Source organism: Phallusia mammillata, chromosome 5 (assembly GCF_965637545.1).
Source record: "Phallusia mammillata chromosome 5, kaPhaMamm4.hap1.1, whole genome shotgun sequence".
NCBI lineage: Eukaryota > Metazoa > Chordata > Ascidiacea > Phlebobranchia > Ascidiidae > Phallusia > Phallusia mammillata.
Window position 1 is genome coordinate 5,150,611 of NC_137256.1, and position 20,044 is coordinate 5,170,654.

Below are 20,044 nucleotides of genomic sequence, written 5' to 3' on the forward strand. Positions count from 1 at the left end.
CGCATAACGCGTCGTTTTGAACGACGTGTGACGTCATAATGACGTCATTAGGGATTTCGCCCAAAAACATTGTTGGACCCCCCCTTTAAAAATTTCTGGATACGCCCCTGGTTTGTACCACTGCGATATTGATCTTCTAGATCAGTGGTTTTTAACATTTGTATTATTGTTTGTTAACTAAATCAGTGCTGATATAATTACCACCTGCAAAATGACAAATTACCCCCTCATATGGTTGTATAGTTGGAAAATAAAGTTGAATTTGAAAAATTGCTAACGATTAGTTATGCAAGTCAAGAATAAAATCTCTAAGTGCCATTCTCACCTGTTTGCTCTGATCCCAACAGATTCTAGAAAATATTAACAGAAAGATTTAATTTGCAGCTTATAAAAAAAATTTACTTGTTAAAATATATTGAATTAGAAAATGCAAATTATTTGAATTGATCATGCACCAATTAATCAAATTTTACTTAATGATTAAATAATTTACCCTTTTTTGATCAATAACATCTTCATCTCCACTTGCTTTTCGCTTTCGGTCCATTGCACGAAAAAGTAGTGCTTTGGTGGATTGAGGTTTTTACTTACTACAATTTTTATTAATGCCAGCATGCAGCTGAAAAATTTTGATTACACTTATTTTGTTGATCGGAAACAAAGATGACAAGAAAATCAATTGTAAAAATAAACGATGTTGCATACCCTTTCTTATCCTTTAGTTAATAAGTATGACTGTTCATTTACATTATTACATACTGTATATTGTCATCTATTTATTTTTTTGCACAATATCATACCAATTACAAAAGTAGAAATGTGGGCTCTAGGTTAATTTGCAACATGCTTCGAACAATTGTTGTAATGCAAGACAAATAGACCTAATCAAATTGCAATCAATTGTTTTTATGTGCTAAAACAGTGGGGTTCAAGGTCCCAGGTGCCCGCAGAAGTTTTTTGGCGGTCATGTCTAAAACTGCGGGCCCACTTGGATCACTTGGCCCGCTTGGCCCAGCACTTGGCTCGCTTCATGGATGCAATTAAAAAACTGCGGGCCCGCTTCTCGCAAGTGTGAAAACTGCGGGCACACTATATCTAGTGATTGTCGCGGCTCTCGCAAGGAAAAACTGCAAATTTTTTTTTATTGCATGGGGCGTGCCAAGTGCTGGGCCTAGCGGGCCAAGTGGGCCCGCAGTTTTAGACGTGACCCGTTTTTTGGTGGTCGATGAGCATGATATAAAAAGTTAAAGCATAGTAGCAAAGAAACAAGTACCTGCTTGTTGTTTAACTAGTTTTCGATGACAAATCGATTGCCACTGGAGAAGCCAATCTGCTTGGTAAACAAGAACGTCTGATTCAAAGTGAACAAACATGTTTACTTATGTTGCTTATGCTCGTAACTGTATCATTGTGGTTGCAAACTTAGCCTACTAATTGTTTCGGCTAATCTAACGGACACGCTGCAGTTTGTGCTTCAACTTAAGTTTAAAAGGCGCAATTTTTATGTCTGGTTCTTCTTTCTCATTGGCTGAAAATGTAACGGAGTCATGGGCGGTAGAACTACTAACACTGAGCTTGGGCTGGCCCGCGCTCTGGGAATTTCTGGTAGGTGGCGCTAAGGAGCATAGGCGTTTATGGTGCTGACTCAGCAATTATTCTTACCATAAACCCAAACTGCTGTAACAGCACCATAAACGCCTATGCTCCTTAGCGCCACCTACCAGAAATTCCCAGAGCTGGGGCCAGCCCTAGCTCAGTGTTAGTAGCTCTACCGTCATGGGCGCCGGCAGAAATTTTTCCAGGGGGGGGGGGGTCAAATTTTGACAAAAAAACACTTGCAAGGATTTACTATATTTTACTATAGATTACTATATCAAGTAATTATGTACACATGGCATAAAATATATGCAGTAGATTTGCGTCAATAATGAAAAATTCCCGCACAGCCACGCAACTATGAACAATTTTGTCCGTTAAAATTTGTCAAGTGCCCCCTCTTGCCCCAACGTGCCGGCGCTCATGCACACAGTATAACATTTTCATAGGTTTCTGTCCAAAGCATTTATATACAGTAAATAAACAATCGAAAGGGAAGTCGTAGTGTACACGCCCTATAACTTTAACAAATAGTTTTCCGTCGAACCTTGATCTCGTAAAATAGTGTGACGTAAAAGCACTAGGGTTGCCATACCGTAAGATTTGTCTGTATTTTTAAGGGCAATGTCTTAAAAAAAATTGTTGTCCTTATTTCTAAGAAATATCCTTGTTTGATCTATTTTGTTAAAGCTTCATTCAAGCGTGGAATCTAGATTTTGTTTCTTTGTTTCATTTTTATCCTCGATGGGCGGGCAAATTGCAAGTCCGTTGATCATGTTTTGTTTGATTTTTTTGTTTTTAGGCAGTTGGAATTTAGTTCAACCCATCGGGAACCACTGGGTTGGAGCAATACCGCTTAAGTTTCTTGCTCTAAATTTGCGAATAAAGGCCATCTGATTTCGACAGCGTCAATAGGCTACCACCCTGCAGTTTTTTAGCATTGCCTGATGCGACGGTGCTTTCTCTCCCCTTGCTAGATTGTGTTGAAACTCTGTCTGTCTGTCTGTTTCCGTTTTCTGCTCAATTTATGCTCTAATTTCTCGCTTAAAGTTTTTCAAAACTTTGATATGTGGCTGTTTTTTTACTTTTAGCGCAACTGCAGCTGACTACGGCACTACACAAAGAAAAACGGAACTGATTAGGATAAAACATGGCTTTCAAGTGCGAGACAAACGGGGTGCGCCGCTCCGCCCCAATAAAAGGGGATCGGAGCACACAAGAAACGCATCATGCGAAAACGAATCGTGTGTTTGAGAAATTGAACGTGTGAAGAAAAAAACGTGAATAAGCCGAGTGAAACCTAACCCTGTTTCTATTGTCAGTGAAAAAACGTGACAGAAAACCATGGCTCTAAGGCAGTGGTTTTGAACCGGGGTTCGATCGAACCCCAGGGGTTCGGCAACGCCGAATCAGGGGTTCGACGAAGGTCTTTGTGAAGTACATTACAAATACTCGTTTTCTTCAAATTTTAGGATCTATAGTCACCAAAAATGGCAATTTGTGTTTGCCAAATATGTGACGTGGAAAAACTCTTTTGCTAAATATTTTGATTTTTAAACTGCTTTAAAAAGTTTTTGTGTTTATAAAAAGAGTATTACCAGCCTAATAGCCATATGCGTCAGACTTTTTATACGCCTATTGTGTGCAAACAATGCGAAAAAACAGGTACCACGAGCATCACAATATAGATTATGACATCATAAACACTTAAGACTGATCTTCACGCTGAGCAGTTCAATCTGTGCACCAAGCTAGAAATTAATCTTGGCTTTTTGGGCGCTATTAGATGAATGCTTCAGTAACTGTTGCCACTACCTTTGGGGTTCGACCAAAGCCAGAAGAATATCGTAGGGGTTCGGCCGTTATAAAAAGGTTAAGAACCACGTACTGCTCTAAGGCAAGCAACTGGTCATGCTGTAGCAATTGTCCTTGAAAAAAAAAAATCCTCGAATATCTTGTACGGACTTAAGGTGGCTGTACACTCGGACGTACGCATGCGATTTTCGGTGTAGTGATAGTGCAAAACTGAGAGATATTTCTAGATTGGTTGATTAATATTAATTATTTTGATCAAATCACAAGACTTGAAGCCCTCTTGTTTCTAATAATAAATAGAAGTGAAGTAATATGCAAGGTTTTTTTTTAAATCGGCAAAAAGACAGACTTCAAACTCGACTGGAATGCAGAACAACAGCGGGATACAAAAAGCTAATAATGTAAGTAACAAAAGCTTTCCGTGAAACAAAGGGGTCAGGAAATAGTCAGTTCATAACTTAGTTCTGGCAGTTAATGTCATTGATTGCAAATTTCAGAAAAAGAAAACTGCAAATATGCCATCAGGGTTTAGAAATTCGGAACTATGTTGTATTAATATTTAAGAGTCCATAGTTGTTTACATACACTTAAGTATTGGTTGATGTTTCTGCAACAATCTGTGAATTATGCACTTTAAGTTATCATGATAAGTTCTTTTGTAGAATCCTTGGATTGATAAATATCAACTAAAGAAATCAAGTTTAACAAGAAAAACTAGTAACCAGCTTTGGAGATAAATCTACCTAATAAATGCCTGTAATTCAACTTCAGCAGAGTTTGGTTTAACAGGTAATTTAACTAATTTGTGTTACAATGTGGATACATTTTTAATGGTGATAGAAATGTTGTGGTTTTTACCAAAAATTGTTTTGACAACATTTTATTGTACATTGGGAAGGGCTTATTCTGCTTATCAAATGTACATTTTGTGAAGTATATGTGACACCTGCCTGTTATTTTTTTTAGATTAAAAAATGTGAAAGAAAGGTGACATATGCGACACCTATATAAAAAGAAGACAGAAAATCCAATGACCACAGGTATGTAAATTAAATGACTTATGCTCCATATTTGTAATAAACCTACTATATGTGTTATGTTTGTAAGGCATGGACCCCAACAATGTGCTATTTGAGTACTGCAGGGAAAGAATTGTGATCAAAAATAGTATTATTTTTCACATCTTCATTGTAATTTGTAACCAAGATTTGTGTTTAATATGAGAGATGGAAACAAACCAGAAAAGTCAAGTTAAATGAAAGATTGCACTTAATTGTGGATTAAACAAATATACTTCTAAACTAATTTGTACATACTGTTGCGTTTTTGTTATTTGTAGGAGACCTGCAGGCAACAACCAGCACATTGCCAAATTATAAGAATACAGCTACTGATGCTAGGATTGCTTTTCACTTTTCAAAAATAAGAAAATGCTTGAGGCAATCGAAAGAGGGTACAGGAGGGTTTTTAAAAGCAAATTAAATTCTTTAGAAGTATGAAGCATTCTGTAAAAACACAAAAAAATCCTTTCAGTGTTTGTTCATCCCTGGTTTTACCATTTAAACATTTTGCTCATATGCACTGTGTGTTTGTACTTTTTTATTTGGTTTGCTTTAAAAGTGTCTTTAAAAAAAAAATACAAATATTTTGTGACATTTGTTTTCCATTAGCGATGTTATTGTACTGCTATCTTATTTGAGCAAGTTTTGACACCAGCGAATGCGAAGGGTAGGTTGGATAATGTCGATTGTAAACTATTTAAATTACTTTTTTTGGTCGGTATGTTCGAGTTTAGCAATATTAAAATCCCACCACCACCACCGTGATAACCAGTGTTGCCAGGTAAAATTGTGGAAAGGCGCAACTTTACCCGTCAAAAGGAGCCCAATTTTACAAATACCTGAAATACAACTGATTTTTACTGCTTTTACCTATTTGTGTGACAATTATTCAGGTTTATCCGTTTCAGATTCAATTTTTGTGCATTTTTAAATTGAATTTGAGCTGTTTCCGGTAAAACTGTATTAAACACTTTGGTTACCCACTTTTTATGCCGTTTTTTTTTAATTTGGTAATCTTTACTTTAAAACAAACATGTTTCGCATTAATAACAAAGTAAGATGACCCTTAAAACAATGACTTTTGCCAAGAGACAATTCTCATTACGTGGTAACAACGAAGGCGTTTATTAAATTTCATTGTTTGAAAAATGAACGTTGCATTGCGTGGACTGAAAGCATTCTTTTGCTCAGCTGGATGTTAAATCTCCGACGCCCTGAGCAGTTTGATTAGTTCTTTTGTCAAAATTGAACTCACAGCGTTTTTGACGTCACAATAACAATGCAATCATTACTCGTCATACAGTAGAAATGTCATTTACAAACCCGCCCAAAAAGGCGCAACCCGCAACTCATGAAAAAAGCCCGCAACTCGATGTCAAAAGTAGCCCAATTCGGCGACAAAAGCGCAACCTGGCAACACTGGTGATAACCCAAATGCAAGAAATTAGCGGTGTTCCTTCTTTGAACAGCCAAACAACTGATTTGGAGTAGGACGCATTCAAGCGAAACGTCGCATCGTTTGTATACCACCAAACGCAGCCACTTTCGGAACGTAAATTCGGTCCGTTTACGCACGTCAGAATACGGACCGTTTTTCGCATGCGTTTACGCACGTTGACGGAATACGCAGTCTGCGCACAGTCACCTTTACAGTTTGTTTTTGTACACAAACGTCACAACAGTGAAACCAGTCATGCGTAACATAACAACCGCAATAAAAATGAGAAAAAGTGTTGGAATTCACCAAACTCTCTACTGATACTGGAAGTGGCCCGAAAGCGTATGAGATTTGAAATGTCAGAGGAAGATTGGGAAGTGCCGAATAGTGATGAAGACGACGAGCCCGATTATATGCCAAAACCTGAACAAATCGTATCTTTATACAACGACCTTGATCAGGGAAAGGTATGTATATTTGTATAAACTAGTGCATGTGTATTTTTATTTGTAAAAGTAGGATTACAATTACGTGTTCTATATTTTTGTGTTTACAAAGTTTCATCCAGTTTAAAAATATGCTGAAGTTATAATTTGACCTACAGATACCTGTTTTGGAGGTGAAGATTTTACCACGGGTGGATCCCAATTTAATCAAACCTGTACAACCAGTTCCTGTTGAAAAACCTGTTGTCAATTCAAAACCTGAAGAGACGGAGGAAACTGCACAGCAAGAAGCAAATGAATTTGATTTTGATTCCCAAACTGTAGACACAGTTAAAAGGTTTGATCTAACCATCCAGTACTTTCTGCAACCAGTGTTAAAGTGGCTCTTCCACACTTGTAACTGTAAAAACCAATGCTTGGAACAAACTTGACTGTAAAGCTGATCTACAATCGATTTTCTTATTGATTTTATCGATGTTGAATTACATTGATATTTTTTATTGATATTTATTTAGGGGGGCATGAGATTAAACATATAGTGTCAAGGAGGGCACAACCCCAAAAGTTTAAGCCACCCAAATCTAACCTAATCCATCATGGTGGCAATGATAGTGTACAATAAGTTTATTATTATTTTCATCTTTAGATTTACACCAAAGCGAGCTCCAAACAAAGCACATGTGAAAAAAGTGGCAAGAATGGATCAGGTCTACTCAAATATTATGAAATACAAAAAATTGGATGCTGAACAGCAGGAAAATGTCCCATAATCAGGATCGGCGATTGTAAAACTGAAATTGTTATCTACACAAAAAGAAAAACCAAGAGGTTTAAAAGGACTCTTCCTTTCTGTAATGTATGTTGTGTAAAATCATTTGCAGGATGCATTTCTCAACTTTTGACCGTGTTTATTTGCTCTTAGACATGTTTACTGTGCAGTCATAGGCGCATGGCTAAAACTGCAACTTGTTTTGGTTAAAGCCTTGTTTATCAAACACCGTTTCGGTCCCCCAAAACACCTTAAAAAAACACTGGTTGCACACATTAGTGACATCATATTTTAAGTCTTCCACCTAGCACTTTTGTAAAACTCGGCGCCAATGTCTGCAGTTATCCATTAAATTTCTTTGGATTTAATTGCTTATGCATTAAACTGCTGGTTCTTGAAATGTGGATCTGGTGAAAGCAGTGTACCACAAACCTAATTACTATTTTTGCTGTTTTCTTACTGACCTGTACCTTTCTCATAATCATACGCTTTTTAAACTTTTACACCACAACTGACCGTGAACCTTTCTCATGATCATAAGATTTTTTTTCCACCACCAACTGGTTTCATGTAAAATTGGACATTCACTGACCTTTTTGGCAAACTTGCAACTGCAAGGAAATGATATAAAAATTGATCATTTTTTAAGACAATATGTGTTGGGTGATTTAATTATTGTTTGCAATTCCACCACTTTTCTAAATCAAGTTAAGCAAAAAAAATCTGCGAAACAAAATATATGTATTTTCAACAAAAGCAATACTGATTTGGTATATCAAATACACTACAAATGTATAATTAAACAATCAAGTAGAGTTTAGCATGTCCCAGCAAAGAGAATAGTTGTACAGTGACATTACAGCTTCCACTGGGATGTTTTCAGGTTTGATATCTGGTGGACAATAGCATTTGCTGTCCAGTACCAATTTTTCCTGGGTAAGGTTGTTTGGAAATAAACTAAAAATGTTGGGTTCCGAGTGACCACTGCTCGGCTGCAACAAAAAGTTATTCGTGTTAACGATGTAACTAAAAACTTGATCAAACATAAAGCACATACCTTGTGAATTTGTCTCTTAATTCTTCGAAATTCTGCTGAACCCGTGCTGTCAGACAGTGGAATGTCAAGACTGATCAGGTTGGAGAATAGCCTTTCCTCTGGATCTATGTTTGTACCTGTTGCTGATTTTGTTGCTACATGAGCCTGAAGAACAATTGTTATCAAAAAAATTCAATAGTAAACAGGATATATTTCTCACCCTTAACTCATCATCTTCATTTATCTTCTTTTTTACTGCTGTAACTGCATTGAATTTGTTTTCCTTAATTTTCTGTAAAACGTTTTTGGTAAAACTAACAGATCTATAAATCTTGCAATGTGAACAACATTGAAAACAGTATTTCTCAAAATCAAATATTGTATCATGGTTTTTTTATAGGAATAACTAGTCTTGATATTCTTTTTTCAAAAAACTACATTAAGATGTTTGCTGTAACACTATGCTAATAAAAGTACATTAGTCTTAGACACATGAAAGTATTTGCTCGAGGGCTATGCTGCAAAATATTCCCAATAACTGGAAAATATAATTTAAATTCAAAATAAGGCTTTACCTACAGCAGCGGGTCTTAACCTTTTTTGTCTACGCCCCCCTAAGGTGTTTGTCGGGCATTTCACGCCCCCTAAAACAGGCAAAAAATGACAGTTTTTTCGAACACATTCAGCAACGGAACTACCAGAAGTTTCCGTTGCCTATGTTGTAAACCAGGGATCACCTAATTGCGGCCCGGGGGGCGTTAGAGATTGTGCAAACATTCATAATACATTTTAGTAATAATTTTACCTGGTCTAACAAGATTACAAGGCATAAGTATCATAGACAAATGCAAAGAATAGTAATTGTGTGCGAACAATTGCCTTTTTAGTTATTTGTGGTAGAATAAATGTGCATTAGTTGGTATGTGATACTTCTATATTTTTCATAATTTTGCAATTAAACAGCGGGACAATCTGAATACAAATAAGATCGTGGAACTTTCCACGTATTTACGCCATAATGTATTGCATCACAATATTCGTTTCTTTTTAAAAGTGTTAGTGCTCGCAAACAATACACTACACCTGCAAAATTTATTTTAGGAGGAGGTGATCCAAAGTTAAATAAACTTGTTTATTTAACTTTTGGCTCACGCCCCCCTTGGAAATGTCTGGCGCCCCCCTGGTTAAGAACCACTGATCTACAACCAAGAGACTGGTTGTTTCTACTTTAAACATGTAAGTGCAACTCCTGGAATTATCTTATTTCTTATTACCTGTAGGCCTTGTCCTATTGCCAATGAAGTGTTGTATTTTGGTGTGTTTAGGGCATTGGTTTTGGTCTCATCGCCTGGATCAACATACTTTACAGAATGTCCATGTCGAGCAAGCCCAGACTTTTTCTTCAGATAACTTTGCTTGCTTGCTACTTTTTCACCCTTGGGGCTTTCTTTTTTTGGTTTGATATCATTGGCTATATCCTTCGTAGCCGTTAATTCATCAATTTTTGTTTGAACTGGAGTAAATTTGCGATGGTTTTTATCACAAGCAGGTAATTTGGTTTTAAATATTGGTAGGCTTTTTTGTGCTCGTACATTGATAATGTCAGAAGGCTTTTGTTGTTCATTAGTAATCTTATTCCTCAAATCAACCACCTTTGTTGAATGCAACTGCTGGACTTCGAAACTGGGAACTGAGAATGTTGACTGACTGCTAGAACTTTCCAAAGTTGAAGAAGAATCCATTGTTTGATTTGAACCTGTTGTTATATCAGCCAATGGGTTCCGTTGGGTGTACAAAGCAGCCCTCATTGAAAAATCGTTGTCATCAGTGAGTGTTGCTGATGAACTTTGATCATATTCAGTACTTGTTGATGAATAATCAGTAACAGTGTTTGAATTTGTAATGGAACCATTGGAAGTTTCTTCACTAGACTCTGGTACATCAAATCGAACTTTATTTTTGATTGGACCCTTTGCATTTTCAGCAGCACTCTGCAGATTTTTCTTCAGTGCAGATGGTGGCTTTTCTGGTGTCACTAGTAATTCTGGGTCAAAATGATATTGGTCAGTGTTACTTGGTATCTTTGAAATGGAAATGAATGGTTCATTTTCTGCAATGGTTTGTAGATTATCTTCTTGCAATCTCCTCTTTGCATTTAGTATAGAAGGTGGTTTTTCTGGGGTAACCAGGAGTAAAGGGTCCTGTTGTATAGAAGATATTTTGGTTGGAATTAAGTCTAGTTCCATTGGTTTCGTTGTGATTAAGTACCTAAACTTACAACCTGCTTATATTGAAAACATGTTCTTATCAAACTGTTGCAGTTAAAATAACATTATTTTTCATTTGTTTTTGTCAAAAAGGTATCCTTAAACTAGCTGGTTTAGCATAGAGTTTTAACATCGAAGTGTCAAAACAAACACTTTGCTACAAAAACGGTTGAATTATCGTTGCGTTTTGCAAAAATATGTTGGTAGTTGGTTTGGTATTCCGTGGACAGATAACACTTAACAGGGGTGCTACTGCTAGCCTTTCGTATAAATCTATAGGCCTTCCATTTGTACATACAGAATAAATTTTGCAAGCGCAATAAAAATTGCATGGAACCTAACAAACTAACGTAACGAGACATAATAAATACACTTTCAAAATCAAACGTACCCGCTCACTGCGCAGCTAAACCAGATGAGAGCAGGGTCATTGTACGTGACAAAATTGAACGATTTTATCTGCGAAATGTAATTGCCTGCACAAATCTGTGACTGCTTATTTTCCAAATATTGTTGTGACAAATTAGCACATATTTTCAAGGTCTTGACGTTTAACTAAACATATTCTTTAATTAGCTTGCCTGCTTAATTACGACCGCCAGGTTTAAAAAGCAAATTTCAGTACAACACAGCCCTGTCATTTTTGATAAAGACTCTGTACTTTCACATTAATTAAACAAACCCAAGCAAGCAAATTTTATTGTCTACAGAAACAAGATCGTATAAAAAAACCAAAGAACGCCAAATTTAAGAAAGCAGTAAAGCAAGTTCACCAAAACTTTTTGCAACTTTTGACAATGGATGGAATTTTTAGAAATTCAGATAAAAAATAAAAACAATCTGGAATGTCAGGAACGTACAAAATTGCTTCTATAAATCAGTAAACTGGACATTAAAAGATAAAACAGGGCAGTGTTAATTATGGTCACCAACAAAGGATGACTTTGGCCAATTGTGTACATACTGTAATCAAGGTGACAAACTAAACAAAAATGATTGTTGTATTTCACATGCTAACTGTCTACATAAAACAATTGCCAACAAAACAATGTACAAAACAAAAACACAGCATCTATTTTGCCTGTTGATATTACAAACATACCTTCACAGATGATTGTGCACAATGAGAATGGAGTAACAAAAAAATCAGGCATATTTTGATAACAGCTAACATGTTTGCCAAATGTTGCCAAAATGTAAAGCTGCAACAAGTTGTTGAAATGAATATGAATGTTTGAAACATTTTACTGCTGTTCATACTTGTGTAGAAATGTATCCGTTTGCTTATTCTGAACTTTCCTTTTCTTGTGCAACTTCTTCTTTTGCCTCTTCTGCTTCATCCTCTGTTTTTTGTTTCTTTACATCTTCTGCCTCCTTGAATGTAAGTTTAAAAACTTAATACAGTAGTTCGATGGGGCAAAAAATTTTCAACATCACATGCACAAATAAAAACATGTGTTAAACTTTATAAAGAGAGTTTTTTTTACCTCCTCATCTGCAGCAGGGCGTTTGGGAGCTTGTTTTTCATCTTCACCATTTTCTTTTTCCTCTTCTACAGATTTATTAAGTTCGGCTTCTTGGGATCTTGTTTTGGCATCTGCATTTACACCACCCTGCTTCTCTAAAAACTCTTTGCCTGCCTAGCATCCAAAAAATAACTTTGAAATATTGCAAATTCATTTGTCTTGATGGGATTACCTAATGACTCACCTGTGCTGTAGTGACCATTGTATTGTCCCTTGTCATCTTTGGTTGATCATCTCCATTTTTGGCCACTTCTGGGGCATCACCTGCTCCATTCTCTGTTGAATCGTTTGTCACAGCTTTGCACTCCTCTGCCAGATCTGGATCAGCTTTTTCCAGAAATTTTATTCCTTCCTATAGTTTTGAAATTATAATCTTGTATCTTTTCACATTCATAAAATGAAATTTAGTACTGATATGTCCCCTGCAATTCCAATTTTATGCAGCATTTGATGATGTTATTTTAATTAACGAATAAATTGTCCCATAAAATAAAAGACAAAATCCTTGACGACATCGCGGTTGCAATGTCAAGTCTTAAACAAACGTAACCGAACACTAAGCTTTCAGAAACTTTACAACTAAACAGCCTTGCAGACATTTTCACGAGGCAATTTCCACGCGAGACCGTCAAGAAACAGCAGCGCCTTTTTTCAGAATCGAGTGACAGTATTTTAACGCCGGTTATGTATCCACGAAAACTTTCGAAACCTACCTTAGCAGTCGCCTGCATAGTGTTGTCCCGTGTAAGCTTTTGCGGTTCAGCTGCCATTTTCACTTTTAAATATTGAACTTGAAATCCTTTGGCAATAATAAACCAATAAAGATGGCACAGCTAAATTACACAACGACACAGTCAACGCACAGCAGTCACCAACAGCACGCTCAAGAACAAAAGAGAGGCGCCATGCGGAAGCGGGCATATTATATCACGTGACAATGTGGACAAATCACGACCGGGGAGACAATATGCGTCACGGAGGGACGGAGAAAAAAAGAAACGAAAAACGAAAGCCTACGTCAGTGGCTCAACCGGGGCGGGAAGAAAGAACGGTTCAAACCAGGATAAGAAAAAAGGCTGGCGGGAGAAACGCTTCGCCTGAAGAACCAGATGCGCACACGCACTTCGCTGCGGAGATGCATTGCTTCGGGCGTTCTTTTTTCAAACTGAAAGATTGACAAACTAATATAGATTCAGATGCAGTGCAAATTATCATTAACCCTAAACTACTGCTGTGTGCTTTCTTTATTAAACCAATTTGATGCTTTCAAGAATTTCTTTTTACAATTTAGACCAGGGGTTCCCCACCGGGGGTACTCGTACCCCTTGGGGGTACGAGATTGAACATCAAGGGGTACGAAGATCGTTGGGCCACACGGCAGCTTTTTGAACAGATTTCACAGTACAGTTTTATTTTGGAATTGTAAATGATATCATGCCATTACGGTATTTGCTTTGAAAAAACGATTATCTACAAATAATTGTTTGTTATTTAGTAAGAAGCCTCATTGTCTCATAACAATGCTTTTTACTTGCTACCAGCAATAAACAACAAAGTTAGGAAGAACTGCACAGATAAAGGACGCATTCAATGTAGTCTTGCTGTAAATCTTCTACTAACGGTTAATTTCTTTTTGTGATTTTTGTGTGAAATATCGGTTTAACGTTTAATTGTGCTATATTGCGAAAGGAATTCAGTTTAGCAATATATATCTGAAAAATTCCATCACATTTTTTGGGAGGGGTACGAAGAATGCTCTGACGTGACAAAGGGGTACCAGCAACAAAAAAGGTTGGGAACCCCTGATTTAGACTCAACAGCCCTTGGTCCAAAGCTAAAGTGTTTCAAAGGGCACATTTTATTTTCGTTGGGTTCGGCAATTGAAACAAAAGTGCTCCTGCTTTTTTACCTGCTAAAACACGAACTAACGATGCACAAGTTTATTATTCAAAAAGGCTAAACAGTTTAGGCAGATTTCTTCATTTGTGGTCTTTAAAAAACAATCTCTCTTGGTAAAAAAGTCATTTACTTGTCCATATACACCATTCCAACTACTTTCACCGGCGGTTTCTCCGTCTCGGAATTGCACCCTTGCAATCTTTGCCCATGCTATTCGTCCAGATCTTAGTGACGCCATTTGTTCACACGGATTTGACAGCATTGTACTCCAAAGATTTGGAAGGGTCGGCTGGATATAGACGCTGGCACACGGTCATGATGCGCTTTAGCCCTTGAATGAACTTTCTTTGCGTCTCGTCATTTAACACATGGGCAATTTGTTGTGAAAAAATCTTTTCTCGTCCTGTACGAGCATGAATACCCACCATCGTAACACCAATAGGCCATGGTGCGTTGCCTATGGCCATTTGTAGGTATATGGCACTGGCCTGCAATTTAAAAGTAACATTTAAATGTAATTGTTATGTGTCAGATTAATCCTTTCATACCTTAACATAGTCACGATTCAGTGTGTGGCCTATGATTCCGCAGAGATACTCAAGAATATCTTGAGCCACCGTTCTTTTCTTCAGCTTTTTAAACAATGGTGATAGATAGGCAACTGTCTGTCTGTGAATGGTAGACTGAGTTTTCCACTGGACAGTTTTTTTCTTCTCTGGTGGAACCTCGTTCAGTTCATTCGCCCAACTTTTCATCAAAAACTTCAAAAACAATTTTACTTCAGCTGTATTCATGTTTCTCTTTGAAATTTTAAGCCTTACCTGCATTGTATCCAATATTAAACTGCAGTCATGATTTTCATTGCCCCTTCCCAGTCCTTTGGCCCTCTCCTGTCAATAAAGACAATGTTAGAGTGCAAATTTTTACCCAAATTAACACATGTACTGTATATATTGTACACCTAGCTAACAGGTAAACACTAATGATGCACTTAACCTGCAACATAAAGTTGGCGCCAAACCAAAATTCCCCTTTCTGATGTGTGTTTTAAACCGAACCTTGTGTTGTTGATGCAGGTGAACATATTTATGACACTACCACCTGGCGTACAATACATAAACTAAACAAAACATTTTTAGCTTTTTCGGTTTCAGCCAAATATTCAAAATTATTTCAGGCCAAAACCGAAACATTGTCAAACTGGCATATTTGATCAAAATGAGTCAGCCAACCAAAACTTTGGTACATCACTTGTAAAAGCCAAACCAGGATATTTGAGTGTGCTGTATTTGAGAATTCTTTCAAAAAGACAAAATGATGTATCATAGGGATATTTTTTTTGAGGGTTTGTTTTAACTGTTTAGATTAGTTTTTCAGCATTAAAACATTGATACAGTTGTTTATGTGACAAATACAAAAAAGATTGAGACACAAATGTGAGTCAAGGGATTTACCTGCAGAGAATCCATTGTAATACCATCGTCCAGTTTTATTTCTGTTTTCCCACCACTTTCTCCATCTCCAGTTTGTTGAATTATCTTATCAATGTTCTCCTGTTCAAGTTCGTCCATAGCAGCCTAAGGTAAAAACTTACATCTTTCAAAACTGAAACAGATGCTTTTTTGCACGTGCAATTTCTACATACTATATGTATTGGGGTTCTGGATCTGTCCTACCAAGTTTTTCAATTTCCGCTCTCATTCAAAATTATGAAAGCATGCCACAACTATATAAAATGCATTTGATAACCCTTTTTAAAATCCAATCATCCCAACCGCAAAAGCCTAAAGACCAAACATTTCCTTGCAAACATGGCCCCAGAAGTCAAAAGATTCAGCAATGTGGCCCCCAGTTAAAAAATATATTAAGGAAAATAAACCAAACAGGATTTATATCAAGTGTAAATTTAGCTGCACATATAGAGTCTAAATCTTCTAAAATCTTGAGTATATTTTACTTTAATATCAATGCATTAACAATCACTTCCTAAACTGCCTAGTGCAGTGTAGCGTCATGAGTGAAAAGGCCACAGATAGCATTAGCAGCCAATCTCATTTGGACCTATTAACATTCTAAAGGCCTCAAGCACCAGAAAATTTGTTCAGAGAAATTGGTTTACTGTCTGTTTTGCCCAATAACAACATTGTGCGATTGAATCAGCATGGCATATTGTGTTGGTAATTTAAGCTACTTTTTCTTGACCAAAACATATAAAATATGACGTTCAGACAGAAAAAAGAGCAAAACCTTTTGGTATGGTGACCCACAACAACACTTAAAATTCCACATGTTTACAATTGCAAAATTTAAATTTAACTGTATGGTCAAGTTTACCCTTAAAGGTTTAGGAAGTGGCTATATCTAATTGTTTGATAAAAACACATTACCTTAAAATCATTTCGTAAGCCTTTATCTATATCTGGAGTAGTAATTTCCAGCTTTCGCAATCTTTGAAAAGCTTCATAGTCTGATTCTGCAAATAATCGGATGGGTTCATTTCTGTCACGAAGTCTTCTGATGACCTGCACACAAACATTTTAATTACTTTGTGTAGACTATTTTAGGAAAATAAACTCTACAGTGTGTATATTTCACTTTAACAGCTGTATAATACAAACATACAGAACAGAGATTCCCAATCTGTTGTTTGCAACCCTAACTGGGATCACCTGGCAATTTGCCTGGGGTCACCTAAGGCAGTGTTCCCTACTTGTTTTAGTCCATGGACCACTAGTACCATAAAACTAGAATACAGTCAAACTTCGATACTATGCCACCTTGATATCATGCCACCCTCGCTACTATACCACTTTTGATTGTCACCAACTAAATTCAATAGAAAATATATTTACTATGCCACCCCTTACACTTGATACTATGACACATGAGAGTACAGTATTACTGTATTAACGGTCTGGTTCCGGATTGAAAATTGACAATTTTCGGTTTGAACTCATGATAAAACAGAGAAAACATGAAAAACAAATCGTTAAGTAAACAAACGTGTTCATGTTAAGAGGTTTCACGGCTTTGCAGGGAGTTATGTAAACGCCGTTCCGTGCTTGTGTCACGACAAAACTAACAGAACCTGTTTGTTCTATGCACGATCTATCCGTTTTTTGTAATAAATTATACTGCATACTGTACCTTATACTGTATACTGTAATAAATTACAATCGTACAACACAACGTGGCATTACAGTACATTGTCATGTCACAAGGCTATTTTTACAACCAACCCTCGCTATTATGCCACCCTCGCTACTATGCCACTTTCTCTCGGTCCCAAAGGGTGGCATAGTATCGAAGTCTGACTGTAGTGGTTTTCCTATATATTGCTATTTTATATATATATACTACATCATATTTAACGATGTATCACATATACCATTTACTATGTTTATAATGGATATATATTTGACACCTACATTTCATTGGGTCCCTATCTGTTTCCTGGCACTTTATAACATAATTGTTTGCAAACAAAAACCAATTGGTCCCCACACACATATACATTTTGAATTCGTAACAGGATGAATGGCACATGCATATGCTAGGTAAGAATTTGAATTGCACAGATGACATTTGTCGTATTAAAGATATATTTATAAACTTTTGTTTTGTAACAGTCCAGTCAAAAAATCAACCAAAAACTTTTAACAACGTTTCAACATTTTTTTCCTTACTAGCCCTTTGTTTGTTGAATTATAATTTTTATTCCGCACATAGCGTTCCTTGGCGCTGTTAAGGTTTTACATTCCAACAATACGATTGCTTAGCTGGGCTTTTTATGTCCAAAACCTGTTCTGAAACAGTTTTATTAACGCTCTCAGTTTGAGAAGTCGCATTACACAGGTGTAACAAATCGTGTTGCGTTGTCGCTCTGCGTTTCAAAACACGAATAAGTTGACATACATTAACGCTTACAGCGCAATATAACTAACATCGTAACATCTTAATTCCAACCAGTGAGAAAACGGTCAAGTGACAACTGCGTTCATGCGTGAAGCAGAGGCATTTTTCCATGTGCCACTATCGTCAATCACTCCCATTGCGTCAGCTGTGCACTGAGCGAGCACAAATTTGACAAAAGACAGCATGTAGAAACATATTTGGGGCTGTAAGAGTAATTACTGAGCCAATTGCACTAACATTTTTAACAGCCAACAGGCACCCTATCCACAGCTGCTTAAAATTTAAGCAGGTTAAGTCTTGTATTTCTGACCTCATTAACATGTAAACAAACAAACAAATATTTGAGGGTTAAAGGGGTGAAAATGGATATATACAACTTCAAGTTACGAAATATGCTGCAATGTACCAATCAAAAAAGTATGAAACTCCAGAATCATCTGCTTTAGCAAGTATAGCCGTTTTAAAAATTTCACGTTTTGGGGGGCTGTGGGTGAACTGGGGAATCAAACGGGGTCAAAATTCACATGGACCATATTTAGACCAATTACTATAGTGTGTGTATATTTGAAAAAGTTCGAACCATTCTTTCTTGACCAAAACGTGGGAACAAATCCGGGTTAGACAGAAAAAAAATATAGACAAAAACAATATGAAACTCTACAGACCACTTGATTTGGGGACAAAAAATACTAGAAACAAACACATTTTAGTGAACATGTATTCAAACATAAAATACAAAAGAACCAGTGATGGGACGATACCAGGTTTTGAAGCGAGTACCGATACCGAGTACCACATGTACACACCTTCGATACCGAGTACTTAAGTGTAGTGCTGTACTTAGTTGTATATCACTGGCTAATTTATCTGCCATGGTCAGGGTACAGGCATGCACACACAACTGCTGAAAAGTGTAATCCCCACGTGATAGCGAAAAAGATATACGTAAACTGGCAGAACTTTTTTCCACTTTTGTGCTGCCCGAAGCAAATATTGGCATAAAGTGGCCCGTATTCGTATGGTGTAAATCGGCCTTCGGTACTCACATGTTGGTATCGTAAACTGAGACAAAATATTTAGATACCAAGTATCGATACCACTGAAATCGTTCGATACCATCGATACCGATTCCTCGTCCCATCACTAAAAAGAACAGTGCTCAACATTCCTTCCAGCCATTGTTTGTTAATTATTATGGTACCTAAACTAGTAACTGCAGTAGGGGTGAATCTTTAATTGTTGAAGACATAGCTGTTCTCACAAAATGCTGGTTATTGCCTTGTATTATGTAATAATACTACTTTTACAATACATAATCACCAAATCAGCCCCTGTCAATTTGTTTTGTATTCTCGTGCTGTAATTTCAAGACAAATGGAAGACCATAAACTACTTGAAACATATAAATCAAACACGCCACATAAATCGTTAGGGCAGGCATGAAACTGTTTTAGGTTGATGTAAGGTTCCAACTCTGTGGTCTGTGGATAGCAAATATCCAAACATTTTTTGCTATCAAATATTCCGATATTATGAACAGCCCTAATAAAACCATGTAATTAATATAGTTAGTTTAGTTACCTCTTGCCTTGATAAAGTCATAGGAAGTTTGTCTTCATCAGGTCCCATTGTTGTCAAATCCTCGGCCTCACCACTAGTTGAAGTTGATGGTTTTTCATCAACAATTCGTTTTATATTGTGAACTTTTTCGTATTCCTCTCTTTCTCTTTGAGCCAAGTCTGACCGTCTAAAGTACTTTTTACTTTCCTGGTAGAAAAAATATATACTTGCTTGCTTTTTTTATTGTTTTAAAGAAAAAAACTAAACTTACGCCCAATATTTGTTTTTCTTCAATGTGTTTTCGTTTTCTGTCCACTTCAGCTTTCAGAACAGCCGCAAAATCCATTTTTTTGCAGTCAAAAACCAGAACTAAAAAATAGTTTAAGGGCAACACACTTCAGCACGAATAGAATAAAGATAAAACACTGTGTTTTAAATACAGAACTCTTCAATCTGCGGAGTGGACAAGCGAGAAGTTTTGCAACAATCGGGATTTTTCTAAATCTGGTGGACGTGATCCGAATGAACATAGAAATCTTAATTATGTCACATTTTACTACAACCTTTCATATCGTTTGAAAATTTTTATTTTCTGCACAACTCGATTATTGATTGTATTATTGTCGATCCAGTGGGGGTAGACCAGTGATATTCAACATTCTTTGCAAAATTACCTAGTTTCGAGGCTCTGGTTTAAAATCGCCGCATGAGATCAT

The 20,044-nt window shown here is 36.7% G+C and overlaps 4 protein-coding genes across 4 annotated transcripts; 1 reads left to right on the forward strand and 3 right to left on the reverse strand.

Moving 5' to 3' along the window:
* The first annotated feature begins 5,796 nt into the window (after nt 1-5,796).
* LOC145227804 (uncharacterized) lies at nt 5,797-7,493 on the forward strand. Its single transcript, XM_080092718.1, has 3 exons — nt 5,797-6,377; nt 6,515-6,693; nt 7,003-7,493. Exons 1-3 carry the CDS (start codon nt 6,255-6,257, stop codon nt 7,124-7,126), a joined length of 426 nt encoding a protein of 141 aa, XP_079948844.1. The 5' UTR covers nt 5,797-6,254; the 3' UTR covers nt 7,127-7,493.
* A 354-nt stretch (nt 7,494-7,847) lies between these two features.
* On the reverse strand, nt 7,848-10,774 carry LOC145227800 (uncharacterized). The gene is made up of 4 exons (XM_080092708.1): nt 9,436-10,774; nt 8,382-8,453; nt 8,183-8,326; nt 7,848-8,117 (listed from the first exon to the last, which is right to left on the reverse strand). The coding sequence occupies exons 1-4, from the start codon at nt 10,405-10,407 to the stop codon at nt 7,932-7,934; spliced, it is 1,374 nt and encodes a 457-aa protein (XP_079948834.1). The 5' UTR covers nt 10,408-10,774; the 3' UTR covers nt 7,848-7,931.
* Nucleotides 10,775-11,109: 335 nt separating this feature from the next.
* Nucleotides 11,110-12,873, reverse strand: LOC145227803 (uncharacterized). The gene is made up of 4 exons (XM_080092717.1): nt 12,668-12,873; nt 12,139-12,306; nt 11,916-12,068; nt 11,110-11,802 (listed from the first exon to the last, which is right to left on the reverse strand). Exons 1-4 carry the CDS (start codon nt 12,722-12,724, stop codon nt 11,713-11,715), a joined length of 468 nt encoding a protein of 155 aa, XP_079948843.1. The 5' UTR covers nt 12,725-12,873; the 3' UTR covers nt 11,110-11,712.
* A 1,006-nt stretch (nt 12,874-13,879) lies between these two features.
* LOC145227802 (pre-mRNA-splicing factor 18-like) lies at nt 13,880-19,784 on the reverse strand. The gene is made up of 7 exons (XM_080092716.1): nt 19,600-19,784; nt 19,350-19,535; nt 16,241-16,375; nt 15,308-15,430; nt 14,675-14,743; nt 14,402-14,614; nt 13,880-14,341 (listed from the first exon to the last, which is right to left on the reverse strand). The coding sequence occupies exons 1-7, from the start codon at nt 19,672-19,674 to the stop codon at nt 14,096-14,098; spliced, it is 1,047 nt and encodes a 348-aa protein (XP_079948842.1). The 5' UTR covers nt 19,675-19,784; the 3' UTR covers nt 13,880-14,095.
* Between the last annotated feature and the right edge of the window lie 260 nt (nt 19,785-20,044).

Excerpts from the sequence above, each read along its gene's own strand:
- LOC145227800 (XM_080092708.1), bottom strand. The coding sequence starts at position 10,407 with ATGGAACTAGACTTAATTCCAACCAAAATATCTTCTATACAACAGGAC. Across the intron at positions 8,454-9,435 it reads CAATAGGACAAGGCCTACAG|AAAATTAAGGAAAACAAATT; the intron begins GTAATAAGAAAT and ends AACGTTTTACAG. Across the intron at positions 8,118-8,182 it reads TTAAGAGACAAATTCACAAG|CCGAGCAGTGGTCACTCGGA; the intron begins GTATGTGCTTTA and ends TTTTTGTTGCAG.
- LOC145227803 (XM_080092717.1), bottom strand. The coding sequence starts at position 12,724 with ATGGCAGCTGAACCGCAAAAGCTTACACGGGACAACACTATGCAGGCG. Across the intron at positions 12,307-12,667 it reads CTATGCAGGCGACTGCTAAG|GAAGGAATAAAATTTCTGGA; the intron begins GTAGGTTTCGAA and ends TCAAAACTATAG. Across the intron at positions 11,803-11,915 it reads GCCCTGCTGCAGATGAGGAG|GAGGCAGAAGATGTAAAGAA; the intron begins GTAAAAAAAACT and ends CTTACATTCAAG.
- LOC145227804 (XM_080092718.1), top strand. The coding sequence starts at position 6,255 with ATGAGATTTGAAATGTCAGAGGAAGATTGGGAAGTGCCGAATAGTGAT. Across the intron at positions 6,378-6,514 it reads ACGACCTTGATCAGGGAAAG|ATACCTGTTTTGGAGGTGAA; the intron begins GTATGTATATTT and ends TTTGACCTACAG. Across the intron at positions 6,694-7,002 it reads ACTGTAGACACAGTTAAAAG|ATTTACACCAAAGCGAGCTC; the intron begins GTTTGATCTAAC and ends TTTCATCTTTAG.
- LOC145227802 (XM_080092716.1), bottom strand. The coding sequence starts at position 19,674 with ATGGATTTTGCGGCTGTTCTGAAAGCTGAAGTGGACAGAAAACGAAAA. Across the intron at positions 19,536-19,599 it reads AAGAAAAACAAATATTGGGC|GAAAGTAAAAAGTACTTTAG; the intron begins GTAAGTTTAGTT and ends TTTTTCTACCAG. Across the intron at positions 14,615-14,674 it reads TAATATTGGATACAATGCAG|TTTTTGATGAAAAGTTGGGC; the intron begins GTAAGGCTTAAA and ends TTGTTTTTGAAG.